The sequence below is a fragment of the Rhinolophus ferrumequinum genome, chromosome 2, assembly GCF_004115265.2.
Source record: "Rhinolophus ferrumequinum isolate MPI-CBG mRhiFer1 chromosome 2, mRhiFer1_v1.p, whole genome shotgun sequence".
NCBI lineage: Eukaryota > Metazoa > Chordata > Mammalia > Chiroptera > Rhinolophidae > Rhinolophus > Rhinolophus ferrumequinum.
The window spans coordinates 60,118,229-60,139,404 of NC_046285.1; the positions used below are offsets into that span (position 1 = coordinate 60,118,229).

Below are 21,176 nucleotides of genomic sequence, written 5' to 3' on the forward strand. Positions count from 1 at the left end.
GCACACGTCACATACACACCAAACCACACACACATGCAACACATTTTACATACTAGTCCGCTCCATACACCACAAACGCATAACACACACACACACACACACACACACACACACACACACACACCACAGCACCGCACTCAGCTTGATTACTTTCCCACTCATCAAGGCCTGGGCTGCAGCCCCAGCCGAGTACCGCGCGGGACGCGGGTTTATCCGCAGGCGGGCCAAGGCTGGCGGCTTTGGTCCCTGCCAGGCGCCCCAGGGGCCCAGCTCGCGGCGGGAGGCCCGTCCTCCGGGAGTGCGCACATGTGGGAACGTATCGGCGCCTCCAAGGGGTTCTGTGCCCAGACACCCTGGGAGGTGTGTACGAGGGAAGTGTGAGGCGCGTGTGGGGAGAGGCTGTGTGCGTGAGAAAACCTCACTCGCAGATGCGCAGGGACCAGCCCACTGAGCGGTCGGGTGGGCGTGTCCTCGGTGCGCACAGCCTTCCTTGGAGTGTGGACGAGTGTGTCAGTCCTCGAGACGGCCCGCTTGGAGGGAAGTGTGCGTGTAAACTGGTGTGCGCGTGAAAACCAAGCCGCTGAGGCGTGTGTCGGTTCACAACGGCCCTCCGTGGGTTGGGGTTATTCTCCGAGGAATGAGTGACTGTGTGGCAGGGACTCTCTGAGACAGACGGGGACGCCGACGACCGCGATCCCGCGCCGGGTGTGCGTTCAGAAGCCCCGCTTGCCGACCGAGGAGCAGCGGCTGCCCCGGCCGCCCGCCCGCGCGTGTGCGCGCGCGCGTGCGCGTGGGGCGCGGGGCGCGCAGCGGCGGAGGGAAGGACGGAGGGGGGCGGCGGCAGGCCCAGCCCCCCGGTCGCAGCGCCTGGGGCGGCTCCTCTGCGAGCCTGGGACCGCCGCTTGCCCGCCGCCGCCGCCGCCACTGCCACCACGCGCTGGCGTGATTCCCGGTCCGCGCCGCGCCCTCCCGCGTCGGCAGCCGACTCGGCTTCCTGCCCGTCCAGGCGCCGCTTCTACCGATCTCCCGGTCTCGACTCCGCGGAGGGAGAGGAAATGAGTGCCGCAGCATCGCCCGCGCCCGAGCGGGCTTGGAAGAGCGAGAAAGTGGACGAAGCTCAGGCCCTGGCGCGGAGTTGCGCTGCCCGCAGACCCGACTTCCAGCCGTGCGACGGGCTCTCCATCTGTGCCACGCACAGCCATGGCAAGTGCTTCAAGCTGCACTGGTGCTGTCACTTAGGATGGTGTCACTGTAAGTCGAGCCGCGTCTCTCCGCTTTACGCCGCGGTCCTGGGGCACCCGCGGGGCCGTCCTAGGTCACGGCTGGGACTCTGCAGCCGCGGGGGCTCCCGGTTTGGCCGGGGCGGCTCTGCCGCAGGCCGGGGCCGCCCTGGGCTCCGGGCGGGCGGGAGTTAACCTCACGCGGGACAACTCGGGTTGGCGCTGCCTCGGCAACGAGATGAAATCCCGAGGGTAGCCTAGCTTTAGCCACTTCTACAAAAGGGGATCTCCTCATCCCAGGAAAACTGCAATCTTTTTCTTTTCAAACCGAAACGACCAGGCAGTGTGTTGAGAAATGGTAGAGAGCCTTCAGAGTTGATGACAACCGGAGGAGAAGCCTTTCTTCAGGGCTAGTGGTTAAAAATGCTCCTCTTTCTTTCTCACTTTTGTCTTTCCGGGCTGCTATTTAAAAGAAAGAGCCCTTGGAAATCGAATTGTGGCCCATTTATTGCGTCCAAATTGAGAAAGTGCTAAAGTGTGAGGGACTGCTTCCAAGAAGTTAATATTAACAGTTTGGAAGGGTAAACTCCTTAAATACACAGCTGCAGTATCTAGAGCCAAAATCTGAGACTGTTTTAAAATTACAAAGTAAAATAATGAAAGTAAGCTTAAATAATCTTAAACCAATTTATAAAAGCCAGAAGTAAATGGTCTAGGCCTTTTCTCTATGTTATCCTGCCTGTGATTTTTAAAATGGATTAAACTTAAGTAGCCATTTAATCAGAATTCCACAATTTGGTTAGTTCGTGGTTGGCCTGCTGTGTCTGATGAATCATTTCTTATTAGAAATATAATCCAAACTTAGTTTCTACATAACCTTATAATAGAGGGTTTTGGAGTGCTTATTTAGGGCACAAATTCTCGAAGTGATCTTGCATTAAAATTTTTTCCTTGTTTGTTTGAAAAAATGGCTCCCAACAAGAGATGCAGTAGATAATAAATCCTTATTTACATTAAATTAGCATAATGTTTTAAATTGAATTTATGACTTAAAAAATCGAAAATTCTTACATTGTCTTTACAAATATGTGGCATATTGAACAGTATTGATTTTGTGTGTGTGTGTGTTCTGTGTGCTAATGGGTTAGTTTTTTCCTATAGCTCTTTATTCCTATTGCTCTTGGATCCATTCCCAGTTATAAAGCATTGCTTCTGTGTGGGACAGGGTACAAAGTTGGAAGTAGCAACTGTAGGAAACCTGTGATGCTGAAGTACACACATAAGATGATTGGGGAGAGTCCATTTCCTGGGGAAGTGTAGAATCATAATGTAGGATGTGAGGAACATTAAAGATGGTCCAGTTCAGTGCCTGTCTTATTTCAGCAGTCTCCCTTCTAAGTAAGTACACCATTAGTAATTCCAACCTTGCAGTCTTCTCAGACAGCTTCTTCATTAGACAGCTTTGACACTTAGAATACTACTCTCCCTTATATGGAGTTGAAATCGCTTACTTTCTAACTTCTTTCCATTGGTCCTGTTTCTACCTTAAAAAATACTCTAATTCTTATTTAGGGCATGGCTGTTTCAACTTTTCAAATATACACATGAATTTCTCTGGGACATAGATTATCTTCTCTCTGTATTCCCAGCTATTGTCACAATGTACTGAAGTAGGTTTGAAATTCATGATTGTTGAATGACTGAATGAAGGTAGCCATCATTTTCCTCTGAAGGCATCATTTTATCCTATTTATAAGAATCTGTTTTCTTTATCTTTCCTTTTATGGAATAGTATCCAGGCTCCTAAGCGTTCTGGTTATTCTGTTCTGAATATGTGCCAGTATGGTTAAGGTCCCTTGAAGACTATGACCCCTGGGAGGGTACTGCTGTCTCCCATTATTGAGATTGTACTACTGCTGCAGCTAGTATTCCATTAGCTTTTCTGAGATCCACATCATATTGAGTTTGCTGCTGTCAGATTGAACTAAGCTTGTGGTCAGTTAAAGCCCTTAAGCCCCTTGGTGTTTTATGCATGTGTCAATTAAGTCACAGTGCTTGCCCTTTTCACAGTTATATATAGAGTGCCAAAAAAAAAAAATGTATACACATCTTCTTAAAGTAAAACTGTATTAAAATTGTAACACTCAATATATACCAATAACAAAAGATGAATACAAGTCACGTTTGACTTCTGCAATTACAAGAGATGCTCAAAGTGGTTACCATCAGCATCCAGACATTTTTGATTACAGAAAACTACTGCTTGAGCAACGCTGACCATCTGTTACAATGTGTATACATTTTCTTGGTACCCCTGATGTATTTGGATACAGATATTGTTTGAGCTCTTAGATATTTTTCCTTATTAAATTTCATTTTATTAGAATTAGCCCATTTTTCTGGCTTATCAGTGTGTTTTTAGATCCTGGCTCTTTCATAATATATATCCTGAGCCCCCTGGTTTCATGTCAACTGCACATTGGATGCCAACAGTAGAATACTAACCTTTTACGTCTTCATTAAAGTTATTGATAAAATTGTTGAATAGTAGAAGGTCACACACAGATTGAGTCCTGAAGCTTGCCAATAGAACTGCCATTCAGGTGGATAGCAATTCATTAATGAGCACTTGTTATGGTTGTTCATACAATACCTAGCCACATAATTGTACTGTTAACCATTTTATATTTTCTTATCCATAAGGATATAATGGGAACCTGGTCAAATATCTTGTTGAAATCCTACCAACATATTATTTTTACTGCTTTTTGATGTATGATCTATATATAAACACTCCCTTAAAAAAAGAAGGAAATCAGATTAGTTTGGTATAACTCAAGATGTTTTCACAAATGCTTATCATTTTCTTTTCTGAGTGATTGGAAGCTATTTTTTAAATTAATTTTATTGGGGTGACATTGGTTAATACAATTATATAGGTTTCAAGTGTACAGTTCTATAAAACGTCTTCTGTATATTGCATTGTGTGTTCACCACCCGAAATCAAATCTCCTTCCATCACCATATATTTGACGCCCTTTACCCTCTTCTACCTACCCCCTTACCCTGTGGTAACCACTAAACTGTTGTCTGTGTCGATGAGTTTTTGCTTGTTTATTTGTCTTGTTTGTTTGTTGCTTTCAGGTTTATACCCTACAAATGAATGAAATCACATGGTTCTCAACTTTTTCTGTCTGACTTATATCGCTTAGCATGATAATCTCAAGATCCATCCATGTTGTTGTAAATGGCAGTATTTCATCTTTTCTGAAGGTAGAAAGAATTGATGCCCAGTATGGGTGAGGAGACTGTAATGTAGCATCTTGCTGCTCTAAATGAAGCACATTGTGAACGTGATCACTGAATCACTGCCGCCAGTGAAGGAAGCATGAAGACTCGGAGGGCTGCCAAAGACTGGGAAAGAGAAAATAAACATCGGTCTGATTTTTTTTTTAATGGAAAAAACTGCCAACAATAATCCAGTATACTTGATGTCAATCTTTTCCTAAATTCAGATTATTAATATTATTAATTGTTAATATTAATTATTAATGTTATTAACAACAGTACAATATTATTAATATAATCTGAATTCAGATTGTTAATAATAATAGTACAATATTAATATAACCTGAATTTAGAAAAAGATTGACATCAAGCATACTGGATATTTAGAAGTATACTAAATACAGAACACGTAGAAGGAATAAGATATTAAAAAATCAGACCTATGTTTATTTGCTCTTTCCCGGTGTTTGGCAGCCCTCCAAGTCTCCATGCTTCCTCCACTGGCAGCAATTCAGTGTGATCACATTCACAATGCGCCTCATTTAGAGCAGCAAGATGCTACATTACAGTCTCCTCACCTATACTGGGCATCAATTCTTTTTACTCTTTTTTAAGCCAAAATATCATTTTTCTTGAAAAGAAGCAGAGTTAACATATTTGAGAAGTTCTCCATGCTTTTTGGTATTCATGAACATTACATCAGTCCTAAGCAGAGTTCCTTTAATTAAGTCAAACATGTTTTGAGCACCTTCTCTTCATGAGACATTATCATGGAAACTAGGAATGCAAATATGAATACAGCTGGATCCTGTCCTTTAAGCAGAGTATAAGGGCATGACTCATGCCTGTTTGTTTACTTATGTTTGCAATCTCATGTTTTTAATAAAGGGAATTAAAAAGTCTGTGTAGGTCTCTAGGAATCAGGTTTGCAGAGACTCTCCAGGAGGAACTGAGTAGGCTTAAAAGCAGGATTTCATCTAGAAGTAAGAACAGGAGTAGTGAGATACAGAACTTGAGCATGCAGGCACCGTGTTCTCGGACTTCCTGGGCTCTGGTGGAGGGACGGCAACTTGAGAGGCTCCAGAGACACACAGGGAAAGACTGAGCTGTATGGCCTCAGGGCGAGGGCTAGAGAGACAGTGGCCACTATCCTGTGCAGAGCCAGACCCACGTGCCACCCACAGGAGTGCGCCATCCTTCCTGCGCTGAACGCATCCTCATAGCTGTATTTATTTTTATACTTTTTTAAAATCACAAATAATATTGGTGGGAAAACTATCAGCTTGTTAACCAAATCTGAAAATGTTAAAATGAGAAGACTACCTTCGTGCTTAAAGAGGAAATTCAGAACAAATAAAGGAAGTTCAGTTTTATATGGTTGATGTTAAACTTGTGAAATTCACAACCTTATGAAATAGAAAAGGCTGAAAATATATACATGTTCATAAAAGACATTTAAACATGTATATATTCATAGATTCAGTGCTTAATGGATTATTAAAGAAAATAATTAGTGTATTTGCGTAATGACAGATTTTGAGTACCATGTCTGGTAGGGAAACGATAATATATTTTGTCATTAGATTAGATAGATTATTGGACAATAAACTATGGCCCTGAATCTGCAAGTTTGTTTTTTCCCCAGTAAGGAGTGATACTGGGTTGAGTTAATGAGTGAAGGATTCCAGGAGGAGTTTGAGAGGGAAAAAGACACAGCTTGGCCAGTGAAGGGGGATTGGAAAGAATAAGTCATATGCAGATATTGTAAAGAATATTTTTGTGGCTGGGGTAGATAGAATATTTAGAAGGAATATGATATTAGATTGTTGATATGCAAGAGAGTGATGAACAGGAAAAGTGGGAAAGTCTGGAGTTTCATTTGATAGAAATCTTGACATCATAGTAATAACATGGGCAGTAGGAAAATGAAATCAGCAAGGGAGATTATTTTGGTATTAGTATAAAAAAATAGGTTGAAATTCATGCAAGAAGATTCATATAATGGAAGTTGGAATAGATTAGATTTGGAGGGGGTGGAAGAGGAAGGCAATAAAGGATAATTCCTAGATTTCTAGAATTCCATGTTATGCAACTTGGGTAGATGGTAGTGCCATTCATTCAGTATCACTAACAACAAAATACTGGAGAAGAACTAGGTTTGGTTGATCATGAATCATGAATCTAGGAAGACCATGAATCCAATTTTGGATCTATTGAGTTTAAGTCACCTTGTCATAACCTGGTGATGTCAGTAGGCAGTTGGCTGTAGGGATCTAGAACTCAGAGGTGAGGTCTGCACCACAGATAATATGGAAGTCATTTACCCACTTATAGATTGCAGTTGTAGCCATCGTGAAGCATGAGCTCGCCAAGGAAGAGACTATAATATGAGAAATAAAGAAAACCCTTAGGTTTTCTCTTTAGAAACTACCATTTAGAGTCTGGTAGAGGAGGATGAGCTGGCAGTAGAGTCTAAGAAGAGATGGCCAGAGAAGAAAAACCTGGAAAATAGGGTATTGCAGATGCCAAGGGAAGTGAGTGTTTTAAGAAAAGAGTATGAAGATGAAATCAGTTTTCTGCAGGTTATTTCTTAGATATTGGTGAAATATGCAAACAGTAATTTTATTACTGAAGAAGAGGGCAAAAGTAATCTACTGTTGCTTAGTCCTGCAACAGGAACTTCAGGAATATACTTAATTGCAGTATTAGTCAAAGCTATTTGAGACAGTGGATTTTTCAAGGTAGGAATAAGAGAATAGAATGCCAGGAACTAAGAGTTAGGACACAGAGATAATAAATATTTATTGACTAATTACTTTGTGCCAGAATAAGCTTATTATGCCAAGCACTTAATAGGCAATTATGTCATTATGTCCGTTTTACAGTTGAGAAAAAAGGCTTAGAGAAGTTAAGTAACTTTTCCCTGGGCACATAGCTAGTAAGGAGTAGTGCCTGAATTTGGATCCAGGCCTGTCCGATTCTAGGACCTAGACTCTCAACCACCATAGACACTATAGAGCAATTTAAAATTAATGAACAAAATCAGCAGTTTTTTTGCTCCATTAAAGCCGATGATGGGGAAAGTTTTTAAGAAATGTATGGCAAATTGTGTCAGTAACAATAGTGAAATACAAAAGAATGAGAACTGTAAAGAGTTCTCATTCTTTATGGGTTGGAGAAATTCAAGAGTTAAGGGAGAGAAATTGATTAGAAGATGATGGGGGTATGTGGGGGTGGGGGAGTCTACATGGTGTGATGTAGATGCCACCAGCAGAACTCAGAATTGGCTTAATAAAATGACGTAATAGATAAGCTCAGTTTTCTGCAGACGACATCTTAAGAGATGTCTATCTCTTTCAGGTTGAAAGGAAGAGTGGGACTTGATGTAGTCTAACAAATGATATTAACATATCTGAAGAAAGACTGTCACAGCAGAAGGTGGATGGGCAACATAGAAATATAGAAAAATGGGAGTTGGAGAAGCAGAATTTGGAAGTCTTTTTTAGGGACTGTTCAGAGAAAGTGGTACACTACCCAGAGATTTAAATGTCTGGTCCTTATGACTGAACTATCCCAGCAAGTAGCTTTATAATTTGGCTTTCTATTTATAGATTTCCTAGAGGAAGAGAGGGAGCTGATTAGAGAATTTAACTGTCAGGACCTTAGGCCAAATATACTACTTCTCTTTGTTAGTATATTAGCATTGTGGTTTTCATGTTATTCTCTTCTGTTTTCCTGCTTCTACACAGCTCTGGGGAGACACACAAAATCAAGTTCTGACTTCCCCAGGGTAGTGCCAGCTGGGTTTTCTAAGGCAAATCTCAATCACGTCAATACAGTAGCTACAGAAAATATGTTCAAGAAGTTTACAGTGAAAAGTAGCAAAAAAAGAGAAAGAAATTGGAGTGGTAGTTTGGTTGGATGGAAGAGTCAGCTGAAGCTTTTTGTTTTTTCTAAGGATGAGGGTTCTTACCATGTGTGGTGGTTAAAGGAAGAGGATTCAGATGTTAGGAGGACAAGTGTGAGATCAAGTTCTGAGTGAGTTTCTTCAAAGCTTTTCCAGAGATAGAAGACAGCTGATGGCTGTTTTTCCATTCAAGCGGTGCTTCAATTGTGGATGTACATCAACTTCCACAATAAGAGTACACAGGATGCTTAATATACAGGCACAGTGGTAATCGTGCATGTGTCAGCTCGTTGAAACCTCACAATGACCTTGTGAGGCACGTCCTGTTATTATCCTTATTTTTCAGATTAGGGAAGTTGCCAAAGGTCACACCTAGTAGTTGCTCTGGCTGCACATGGTAAATGTGTATCAGAATCTTACAAACCAACGGGAGACCAGGACTCTGGCTTTCTTGGTTCTATTCAAGGTTCAATGAGGATGATTTTAGCTGTTTTAGATTCTTTTTGGAACAAGCAGGATTTAAGTCAATTCTGTGTTTCCCCCAAAATAAGACCTAGCTGGACCATGAGCTCTAATGCGTCTTTTGGAGCAAAAATAAGACCCGGTCTTATTTTAATATAAGACCGGGTATAATATAATATAATATAATATAATATAATATAATATAATATAATATAATATAATATAATATAATACTGAGTATAATATAATATAATATAATACTGGGTCTTATATTAATTTTTGCTCCAAAAGTCGCATTAGAGCTGATAGTCCAGCTAAGTCTTATTTTCGGGGAAACACGGTAAGTCAAATCAGAATGGTTTCTTATTTTAAGAGAAGGGCAACACTATGCATTCATTATAAACATTTTTGAAGTGACTGTGAACTCTGTAAAACTGTGCTTTTAAAAAACGTTTAATAATGTATTTGTATAATATGAAGCTTTGCTCATGTCATATCCTCAACTGGTCCCCAGCTGATGCAAGCCCTTTTTTGGTTAGATTTGTGTACGTATCATTAATTATTACTGGCTTCCAAGCCTGTTGAACTTAAGGATTTGAACTAGTTTTTGAGGGCCTTTCTATGATAATTACCTACATTATAAAACCCTCACTTTGTTCTCTCATATTATAGAATCTCTTAATTATAAGAAAGAATATTTTCAGAGAAATTAAGTGTTATTACTTCCAAACAAATATAAGAATACATGTTTGACCACCAGAAGTTGTCTAGTAGAAGATTTGCTTTCTTGAAAAATAAGGAATGTGGAAGGCAGAGTGGAGTTCTAGAAAGGACAAGAGCTGTGGAATGAGACACACCTGATTTTGAATCCTAGTTTTCTTCCACATAGAATGTGGAAGGCAGAGTGGAGTTCTAGAAAGGACAAGAGCTGTGGAATGAGACACACCTGATTTTGAATCCTAGTTTTTCCATTCATTGGGAATGTAGCTTTGGACAAATTACTCAATCTCTCTCAACTTCGATGTTCTCTCTTCTGAAAAATAGGAATAAAAATCCTATATTGTATTATATATTCATAGAGTTGTTGTGAAGATTAAATGACATAAAGTACTTAGTATAGGGGTTCAGTGAAGGGTGGCATCAGCCCCACAAACAAACAAACAAACGAACAGTGGAAACACTAGACAGTATAATCATCATGAGGGCAGCCTCTGGAGTTGGACTTTGTATAGGGGCTATGCTCACTTACGAGTTACGTGGTTTGGAGGAAGTTAATCTCTGTCTTTCAGTTTCCTCACTTTAAATGTGGTGATAGTAACAGTACCAGCCTCATAATGTGATGATTGTCAAAGACCCCAACTCCAACTGCTCCCCGCTTCCACAGATGTCCGGGTTAGTGTGAAATTCACTTTGTGGCCATACTCATATGTTCAGTTAAACACTCAAAACAACGAAGATCATAAAAATATACATTTTGAATATTTCATTTAGAAATTGTTGAGTTGTTTATTGCCCTCATTGTTGGAAGGTCTATTTTGTAAAAGTGACTGTGTGATGAGTATCTACTTTTTATCATGAAATCTTATATATTGTGCTTCAACACCCACTCCCCTACTCCATCCTGTTTTCCACCATTGTTAAGCAATGGATCCTTCTCATTAATCAGATAGACCAGTTTGATGAGAGCTATTATTATATGTCAAATATGAGTCAACAGATCTTAAAGGATCAGAATATTACAAAAGTTGAGATACGTTAAAATGAAACTGAACATAGTTGACTTTAATGATGTAGCAGTCTAGTCAGAATCCTGTGGTGATATGTGGCCATCATTTGGAATGCTGATTTTGTATAGAACAATGACAAAAATGCTAGTTAATAGAGGATTCCTGGCTGCTAGAATGCTGGACACAGTAGACTTAATTGTAGTCTTTGCAAGTTACTTTACTTAAAGTCACAGAATTTTTGTTTTGTTTCTCCCATTCTTGTTGGTTTGTTCTTAAATTTTCTGATATTTAACAGTATTCTGCAAGCACACTGCCAAAGACATGCAATATCCGGAGTGCCAACAATATATAATGAATCCTCCAGCTGTGTCTGCACAATGCCCAAAACAGTTCATTCAGGACAATTCTTTAACCTCCCTCGTGCTTACGTGTTCATTTAGAACTAGATGTTTTGGTGTACTACAGATTTATTTCTTCCTCTGTATCTCGTTTTAACAGACCTTTGGTGAAATAAAAACACGAAGAGTGTAAAATTTGGTATTTTGTGGGAAATTCTGTTAGATTCACTTATATTTTCCTGTTGACACACAAATGCGTACATTTTTCCTAAACCATTTAAAAGTAAGTTGCAGACATTATGACACCTAAATACTTCAGCATGCATCTCTTAAGAATGAGGACATTTTCCTCTATAACCACAATACTAATTGTAACTATGATAACACTAATTCAGTAATAACATCTAATATATAGTTTCCTTATTTGTCAAAAAATGACTTTTGTAGCTGACTTGTTTTCAATCCAGGACCCAATCAAGATTCATACATCACATTTCATTATTATATCACTTTAGTCTCTTCTAATCATTCTAGAATAATCACACATATATTTGGATGACATTGAAATTTTTGAAGAGTCCAGGTTAACTGTCTGTAGAATGTCCCATATTTCACCTGCCTTCTCTACCTGCCTCCCATCTTTTTTTTAGGTATTACTACAGACAATTTGATTATTTTTTCAATATTTTATAATCAAGTATAATAATTCTTTCTGATGCTCAAAATTTGATTATTTTTTCAATATTTTATAATCAAGTATAATAATTCTTTCTGATGCTCAAAACTTTTTAAATTCGGCCAGTGACAGTCCCTTCCATCTGGCTCTTGCGTCCTTTGGATAAGTCCTTATCATTTTTTTGAGCACTTACCTGTTTTCTGGAAGAACAAGATGTTTCAGGTTTACCTAGTAATTTCCCTGTCCTAGACCAGAAGTCAGCTATTTTCCCAGGGAGCCCAGGGAGCCTTTAGTGAACAGTTGTTTGGAAACTATTATCTGGGCTTCCAGTGTGCTTATTTCTACTGGGACGTTACTGTGTTTAGGTCCTTTCATGGACAGATTTAGGAAATTTGGGTGTGCGTATATCCTTCACTTTTCTGTATTCCATGTTTGTACCTCTTCATGGGTAAAAATCGTGGTTTCCAATACATCATAATATTTGTCATTTTCTGTAGCCTTAACTATACACAAGATAGTTTAGGGATTATAGTATTAGTACCACTACCAACAACAAACTGATGTGTAAAGTTCAAGATTTTTTGCATATTTTGGTCATTAGACTATATCTTAGAAAGAATATATACTTAGAGCATGGTGTTTAAAAGTTTCTTGAATTCAGGGCTGGCCCGGTGGCTCAGGCGGTTGGAGCTACGTGCTCCTAACTCCAAAGGCTGCCAGTTCAATCCCCACATGGGCCAGTGGGCTCTTAACCACGAAGTTTGCCAGTTCAACTCCTCGAGTCCTGCAAGAGATGGTGGGCTCCGCCCCCTGCAACTAAGATTGAACACGACACCTTGAGCTGAGCTGCTGCTGAGCTCTCAGATGGCTCAGTTGGTTGGAGCGCGTCCTCTCAACCACCAGGCTGCCGGTTCGACTCCTGCAAGGAATGGTGGGCTGCGCCCCCTGCAACTAGCAATGGCAACTGGACCTGGAGCTGAGCTGCGCCCTCCACAACTAAGACTGAAAGGACAACAACTTGACTTGGAAAAAAGTCCTGGAAGTACACACTGTTCCCCAATAAAGTCCTGAAAAAAAACAAAACAAAAAAAAAACAACCCATGTTTGTCTGACAAAAAAATAAAATTATTAAAAAAAAAAAAGTTTCTTGAATTAATTTTTTTTCCCCTTTATGGTTATGTTTTCAGTTAGGTTCATTTATTTCTGATTCTAATCAATTTGGGGATTTCTTTTTTCATCCCTTTTAAATTAAACTTTTCATTTTGAGATAATTTGTAGATTTACATGCAGTGGTGAGAAATGATACAGAGGTCTCATGTATTCTTCGTCCAGTTTCCCAGTAGTAGTACCATCCAAAACTATAGTACAGTATCACAACCATATAGACAAAATAAAGAACATTTCCATCATTACAAGGCTTGCGTACCTCATGTCGCCCTTTTAGAGCCACACTCACTTTCCCTCCTGCCCCAGCCCCTCATTAATGTGGCATTCACTAATCTGTTCTCCATTGCTCTAATTTTGTCATTTCTAGAATGTTACATAACTGGAATCATACATTATGTAACCTTTCGGGATTGGCCTTTTTTCACTCAGCATAACTCCATGGAGATTCATCCAGGTTGTTGGGTGTAGCAATAATTTGTTCCTTTTTATTGCTGAGTAGTATTCCATGGCATACATGTATCACAATTTCTTTACCAATTCATCCATTGAAGGACAGCTGGATTGTTTTCAGTTTTTAGTAATGACAAATAAATCGACTATACGCTTTTGTGTATTGTTTTCTGTGTGAACAGAAGTCTCTATTTCTCTGGGATAAATGCCCAGGGTGCAATTGCTAGGTCATGGTTGTTGCATGTTTAATTTTTTAAGTAACTGCTAAACTGTTTTCTTTAGGGACTGTACCATTTTACATTCCCACTAGCAATGTATGAGCAATCCAATTTCTTCACCACATTCTTGTCAGCATTTCGTGTTTTTACTAGTTTTATTTTAGCCATTCTGATAAGTGTGTACTGATAACTCATTTTGGTTTTAATTTTACTTTGCATTTACATAATAGCTAAAGTTCATGTGCTTGTTTGTCATTTGTATATCCTCTTTGGTGAAATGTCTTTTATCTTTTTCTAAGACTTTATTTTTTAGAGCAATTTTCGGTTTAAACAAAATTGAGCAGGTAGAGAGATTCCATACACACACACACACACACACACACACACACACACACACACACACACCATGTTTCCCCGAAAATAAGACCTAGCCGGACAATCAGCTCTAATGCATCTTTTGGAACAAAAATTAATATAAGACCCGGTATTACATTATATTATATTATATTATATTATATTATATTATATTATATTATATTATATTATATTATATTAAAGACCGGGTCTTATATTACAGTAAAATAAGACCGGGTCTCATATTAATTTTTGCTCCAAAAGACACATTACAGCTGGTTGTCTGGCTACGTCTTGTTTTCGGGGAAACACGGTATATGGTTGGTGCAAAAGAAATTGCAGTTTAAAAGGTTAAAAATAATTGCAAAAACCACAATTACTTTTGCACCAACCTAATATATATTTTTTGAGATTTCCCACATATTTTATCCCCACATGTGCATAACCTCCCCCATTTCAGCATCACTCACCAGAATGGTACATTTACCTTAGCGTTCACTTTTGAATTGTACATTCTGTGGATTTGGACAAATGTGTAATGACATATATCCATTAATATATCATACAAAGTATTTTCCCTGCCCTAAAAATCCTCTGTGCTCTGCCTGTTCATCTTCCTCCTCCCTGCTCCCCATCAGGAAACCACTGATCTTTTTGTTTTCTCCACAGTTTTGTCTTTTCCAGAATGTCATGTAATTGGAATTGTACAATATGTAGTTTTTTTAGATGGGCTTCTATCTCTTAGTAATATGCATTTATGCGTCTGTCTTTTCATGGCTTGATAGCTCATTTCTTTTTAGTGCTGAATAATAAATAAGGATACATCATAGTTTTTATTTTTTGAGGTATAATTGACATATAACATTATTTTAGTTTCAGATATACAATATAATGATTTGATATTTGTATATATTGTGAAATGATCATCGCAATATCTAGTTAACATTGATCACCATACATAGTTACAATTATTTTTCTTATGATGAGACCTTTTACGATTTACTCTCTTAAAGTTCAAATATGCAATACAGTATTGTTAACTATAGCCATCATGCTGTACATTACATCCCCAGGACCCATTTTTTTTTTTAAACTGGAAGTTTGTACCTTTTGACCACCTTCACTCATTTCTCTCCCAACCCCTGCCTCTGGCAACCACCAATCTATTTTCTATATCTATAATTTAGTTGTTTTTTGTTTGTTTATGATTCCATGTATAAGTGAAGTCATATGGTATTTGTCTTTCTGTGTCTGACTTATTTCACTTAGCATAATCCTCAAGGTCCTTGCATGTTGTTGCAAATGGCAAGATTTCCCCTTTTGGGGCTGAATAATATTCCATTGTATACGTATACCACATTTTATCCATTTGTCTATCAATGGACACTTAGATTGCTTCTATGTCATGTCTATTGTAAATAATGCTGCAATGAACTCAAAATACATATCATTCAAGTTAGTTTTTTGTTTGTTTGTTTGTTTTCTTTGTATAAATACCCAGAAGTGGAATTGCTGGCTCATATGGTAGTTTAAAAAATTTTTTTTGAGGAACCTCCATAGTGTTTTCCATAGTGGCTATGTTAATTTACATTCCCAGCAACAGTGTGCAAAGGTTCCCTTTTTTCCACATCCTGGCCAACACTGTTATTTCTTGTCTTTTCGATACTAGTTATTCTAACACATGTGAGGTGATACCTTATTGTGGTTTTGATTTGCATTTCCCTGATGATTAGTGATGTTGAACATCTTTTCATATGTCTGTTGGCCATCTATATGTCTTCTTTGGAGAAGGGTCTAGTCAGGTCCTCTGCCCATTTTTTAATGAGATTGGTTTTTTTGTGTTAAGTTGTATGAGTCCCTAATGTATTGTGAATATTAACCCCATATCAAATGTATCATTGGCAGATGTCTTCTCCCACTTAGTATGTGATCTTTTCATTTTGTTAGTTTCCTTGGTTGTGCAGAAACGTTTTAGTTTGATGAAGTCCCATTTATTTATTTTTTTCCTTTTGTTTCCCTTGCCCAGGGACAAATATCCAAAAATAATATTACTAAGTTTTATGGTTTTTGGTCTTACATTTAAGTCTTGAATCCATTTTGAGTTTTTTCTTGTATGTGGTGTAAGAAAGTGATCCAGTTTCATTCTTTTGCATGTATCTGTCCAGTTTTCCCAACAACATTTAGTGAAGAAACTGTTTACATTATTGTCTATTCTACTTCCTTTATCATAGATTAGTAGACCATATAGATATGGGTTTATTTCTGGGCTTTTTCTATTCTATTTTGTTGATCTATTTCTGTTTTTAATCTCAGTACCAGGCTGTTTTGATTACTATGGCCTTGTATCGTTTGAAATCCGGTAGTATGATACCTCCAACTTTCTTCTTTCTCACAATTTCTTTGGCTATTTGGGGTCTTTTGTGGTTCCATATGAATTTAGGATTATTTGTTCTAGTTCTGTGTAAAATATCATTGGTATTTTGATAATGAGTGCATTGAATCTGTTGATTGCTTTGAGTAGTATGGACATTTCATTGATGTTAATTTTTTCTTTTCGTGAGCACAGCATATCCTCCACCATTTTGTATTTCCTTCAGTTTCTTTCTTTAATATCTTATAGTTTTACCACCTTGATTAAATTTATTCCTAAGTATTTAATTTTTTTAGATGCAATTGCAAATGGGATTGTTTTCTTAATTTCTCTTTCTGATAGTTTATTGTTGGTGTAGAAGAATGCAACTGATTTCTGCATATTAACTTTGTATCCTGCTACTTTACTGAATTTATTTATTTTAATAGTTTTTTTTTTTTTTGGTGGTATCTTTAGGATTCTCTCCACATAGTATGTCATCTGCAAATAATGACGACTTCTTTCTAGTTTGTTTACCTTTTATTTCTGTTTTTTTTTTGTCTGATTGCTGTGATTAAGACTTTCAACACTATGTTGAATAAAAGTGGTGAAAATGGGCATCTTGTCTTGTCCCTGATCTTAAAGGAAAAGCTTTCAGCTTTTCATTGTTGAATATGATGTTAGCTGTGGGTTTGTCATATATGGCCTTTATTATGTTGAGATATGTTCCCTCTATCCACAAGTTGCCAAAAGTTTTTATCATAAATGGATGTTGGATTTTGTCAGATGCTTTTTCTGCATCTATTGATATGGTCATATGATTTTCCTTCATTTTATGAGTATGTAGTATATCACATTAACTGATTTGCAGATATTGAACCAACCTTGCATCCCAGGAATAAATTCCACTTGATAATGGTATGATCTTTTTAGCATATTGCTGAATTCAATTTGCTAGTATTTTGTTTAGGTTTTTACATCTATATTTATCAGGGGTATTGGACTATAATTTCTTTTTTGTGTAGTTTCCTTGTCTGGTTTTGGGATCAGGGTAATGCTGGCCTTTAAAATAGGTTTGGGAGCCTTTCCTTCTCATCAATTTTTTGGCATAGTTTGAGAATAGGTATTAATTCGCCTTTGAATGTTTGGTAAGATTTACCTGTGAAGCTGTCTAATCCACGGATTTTGTTTGTTGGGAGTTTTTTGATAACTGATTCAATTTTGTTAGCAGTTACTGGTCTGTTCAGATTTTCTTTTTCTTCTGATTCATTCCAAAAAATTGTATATTTCTAGGAATATATTCATTTTTTTCTAGATTGTCCAATTTGTTGGCATATAATTGCTCATAGTATTTCCTGATAATCCTTTGCATTTCTATCGTGTTGGTTGTTACTTCTCTTTCACTTCTGATTTTATTTATTTGAGTCCTATCTCTTTTTTTCTTGATAAATTCTGGTTAAAGATTTATCAACTTTGCTTATCTTTTCAAAGAAGTAGCTCTTGGTTTCATTGATCTTTTCTATTTTTTAAGGCTCTACTTCATTTATTTCTGCTCTTTATTATTTCCTTCCTTTTACTCACTTTGGGCTTTGTTTGTTCTTATTTTTCTGGTTTGTTTAGGAGTATGGTTAGATTGTTTATTTGACGTTTTTCTTTTTTCTTGAGGTAGGCCTGTATTCCTATGAATTTCCCTTTTAGAGCTGCTTTCGCTGTGTCCCATAGATTTTAGATCATTGTATTTTTTTCACTTGTCTTAAGGTATCTTTTGATTTCTTCCTTAATCATTGTTAACCCATTTATTGTTTAATAGCATGTTATTTAGCCTCCATTTGTTTGTGGTTTTCAGGTTTTTTTGGTAATTGATTTCTAGTTTCATACCATTATGATTGGAGAAGATGCTTGTTATGATTCCGGTCTTAAATTTATTGAGACTGTTTTGTGTCCTAACGTGTGGTCCATCCTGGAAAGTATTCCATGTGTACTTGGAGAGAATGTATATTTTGCTGTTTTAGGGTAAAACGTTTTTAAAATATAAATTAAGTTCATCTCTCTAATGTGTCATTGAAGGCCACTGTTTCCTTATTGATTTTCTGTCTGGATGATTTATCCATTGTGTCAGTGGGTGTTAGAGTCCCTTATTCTGACTGTATTACTTTTAGTATTTCCCTTTATGTCCGCCAATATTTGCTTCATATATTTAGGTGCTCCTACGTTGGGTATATAGATGTCTACGAGAGTTATATCCTCTTGTTGGATTTATCCCTTTATCATTATGAAATGCCCTTCTTTGTCTCTTGTTACGGTTCTTGTTTTAAAATCTATTTTGACTAAGTATTGTTATCCAGTTTGCTTTTTTTCCATTTCCATGAAATATTTTTCTCCATACTTTTACTTTCAGTCTCTGTGTGTCTTTTGATCCAAAGTGGGTCTCTTGTAGACAGCATGTATGGGTCTTGTTTTTTTATTCCATTCAGCCACGTTGTGTATGTAGATTGGAGCATTCAGTCCATTTACATTCATAATTGATAGGTATGTGGTTATTGCCATTTTATTCATTGATTTCTGATTGTGTAGTTCTCTGTTCCTTTTATATTCTTTTGCTCTTATCTCTTATATGTTGATGTCATTCTATAGTGTTGTGTTTGGATTCCTTACTCTTTATTTCTTGTACATCTCTTGTTTGTTTGTTTGTTTGTTTGTTTGTGGTTACCATGTCCTTCCTATATACCAAGCTATGTTTATAGCAATCTATTTTAAGTTGATAGTCACTTAAGTTTGAACAAATTCTAAAATCTCTACAATTTTTACTCGTTTTCTCTACACTTATGTTTTGTTCATTATTTTTTGCTTCTTTTATGTGTGTTTGTTCCTTAATTTATTGTTGAAATCACATGTGGTCTTCCTACTGTTGTGTTTTAACCCTTGCACTAGCTTTATAGTTGATTTATTCCCTGACTTTACTGTTTGTCAGTGATAATTTTTTTCCCCTATTATTTTCTTGTTCATATTTTTCATATTCTCTTTTCTACTTAAAGAAGTCCCTTGAATATTTCTTATAATACGGGCTTAGTGGTGATGAACTCCTTTAGCCTTTTCTTCTCAGGGATACTCTTTATCTCTCCTTCAATTCTAAATGATAGCCTTGCTGGGTAGAGCAGTCTTCGCTGTAGGTCTTTGTTATTCATTACTTTGAATAGTTTGTGCCACTCCTTCTGGCCTGTAAAGTTCCTGGTGAAAAATAAGCTGATGGTCTTATGGGAGCTCCCTTGTACATAAATAACTGCCTTTCTCTTGCTTCTTTTAAGATTCTCTCCTTGTCTGTAATCTTTGGCATTTTAATTATGATGTGTCTTGGTGTGGGCCTCTTTGGGCTCATCTTGTTAGTTTTATGTTTTTTTGTGATCCCATACTAATGAAAAAATTGAACCTACCCTTGAAGGGAAAATCTGGGCCAAATCATTCTGTAACCTTAACTCATAAAAATTGTTTCTCAAACTCTCACTTTTTTAATGCTTGTGTGGATCTACTTTGCATGTTCCCCACGTGTCAGTTATATGGACTTTTTGAGGGGGTAAGTTCATTTGGACTTTAAAAAACAGTGTTTTTTAAAGGAATAATTTCTAGATTTTCTTAGTTCTTTCTATACATTAATCTTATATATCTTCTCAAGGAGTTAGAGATTAGACTTTTCATTAAAATTTGAGATAAAAATCATAAAAAGCTTACATTTCTACAACATGTTTAGCTTTTCAATAGCACTTTATTATTTATTATCTCACTTTTAGGCCCACTCTTGAAAAACTGACTAATTTCTTTTCCCCAGAAGAATTAGCTTATTTTTAGCTCTAATGTCAGAATGAATTAGATTTTTACTTTTACATCCTGTGGTTCTAGATATACATCCCATGTTGACCTTCAAGCATATAAAAGGGACGTATTACAGGAGGTGATTGAAAGATATTTTGTGTTTTTCCTGGGTATGAGATAAGGGAGACTGGGAATTTCAATAGAAAAGATAGATAAAGATACCTGGAGAGCTTTACTGAGACAGTAAAATGGATATTTAAAAAGCCATAGAATCTCTGGAGATTTGAATGTGAAGATTTTAAATACTATTTTTACGGTGTAATTATCAGTGCAGTGATGGCATGGACAAGACTATTTCTTTGAAAAGATAAGCAAAATCGACAAATCTTTAACCAGAATTTATCAAGAAAAAAAGAGGACTCAAATAAATCAAATCAGAAGTGAAAGAGAAGTGACAACCAACACCACAGAAATGCAAAGGATTATCAGGAAATACTATGAACAATTGTATACCAACAAATTGGACAATCTAGAGAAAATGGATAAATGTTCCTAGGTCTCTTGCCTGTTTATGAATTTGTCAGTGGACTGTACCTTCTCCCCAGGGCTGGTTTAGTGGCCATGTGACTGTGCAGTTGGATAGGCCTTACTCTTAGAAGGGCTTTGCGCTCAGAGAAAGGATTTGCTGTTGTCAGCTTGAAATTCTTCAGTTTTGAACAAAGGCCTGCATTTTCATTTTGCACTAGGCCCTGTAAATGGTGTTGCCAGCCCTGCCTTTTCCACTTAAGGCAAAGAAATACATATGCCTTTAACATAGAGAAAATAATACCTATTTCCCTAGATTGAAGATAAGATGAGCCAAAACATGTCCAAGCCCATTCTGAGCCTCCCCAGTAGGCAATGTGACTTCCATGTACTAAATTATTTCCCAGATGCCTCTTCCCAGCTGCATGTACCTGGAGGCACCCAGGGAAGTTATTTGCGACTCCTTACTCTAACAGTAATGACCCTGTTCTATAGCTATTTTGTCACATATCCCTGAATTTCACTTGCCTGAAAAAATAGTTCCTTCAGTCTATGACTCATATTCTTTCTATCATATTACAAGTCTTCTAAGCTGTCTTACCTAGGAAAGGGCCCAGAGCTTTCAGCTGGCAGAGTTTGTTAGCTGTGTAAAGACATGGATGCCTGAACTCAGACCTCTGTATTATG

At 37.6% G+C, this 21,176-nt stretch overlaps 1 protein-coding gene across 2 annotated transcripts in view; it reads left to right on the top strand.

The window, feature by feature from the left end:
* The first annotated feature begins 837 nt into the window (after positions 1-837).
* Positions 838-21,176, top strand: part of C2H3orf70 (chromosome 2 C3orf70 homolog) — a 51,568-nt gene continuing 31,229 nt past the window's right edge. For both annotated transcript variants that reach the window (XM_033091471.1, XM_033091462.1), the window contains exon 1: positions 838-1,251. In XM_033091471.1, the coding sequence (XP_032947362.1) occupies positions 1,056-1,251 (196 nt within the window). In that variant the 5' untranslated portion in view covers positions 838-1,055. The remainder of the gene's footprint in view (positions 1,252-21,176) is intronic.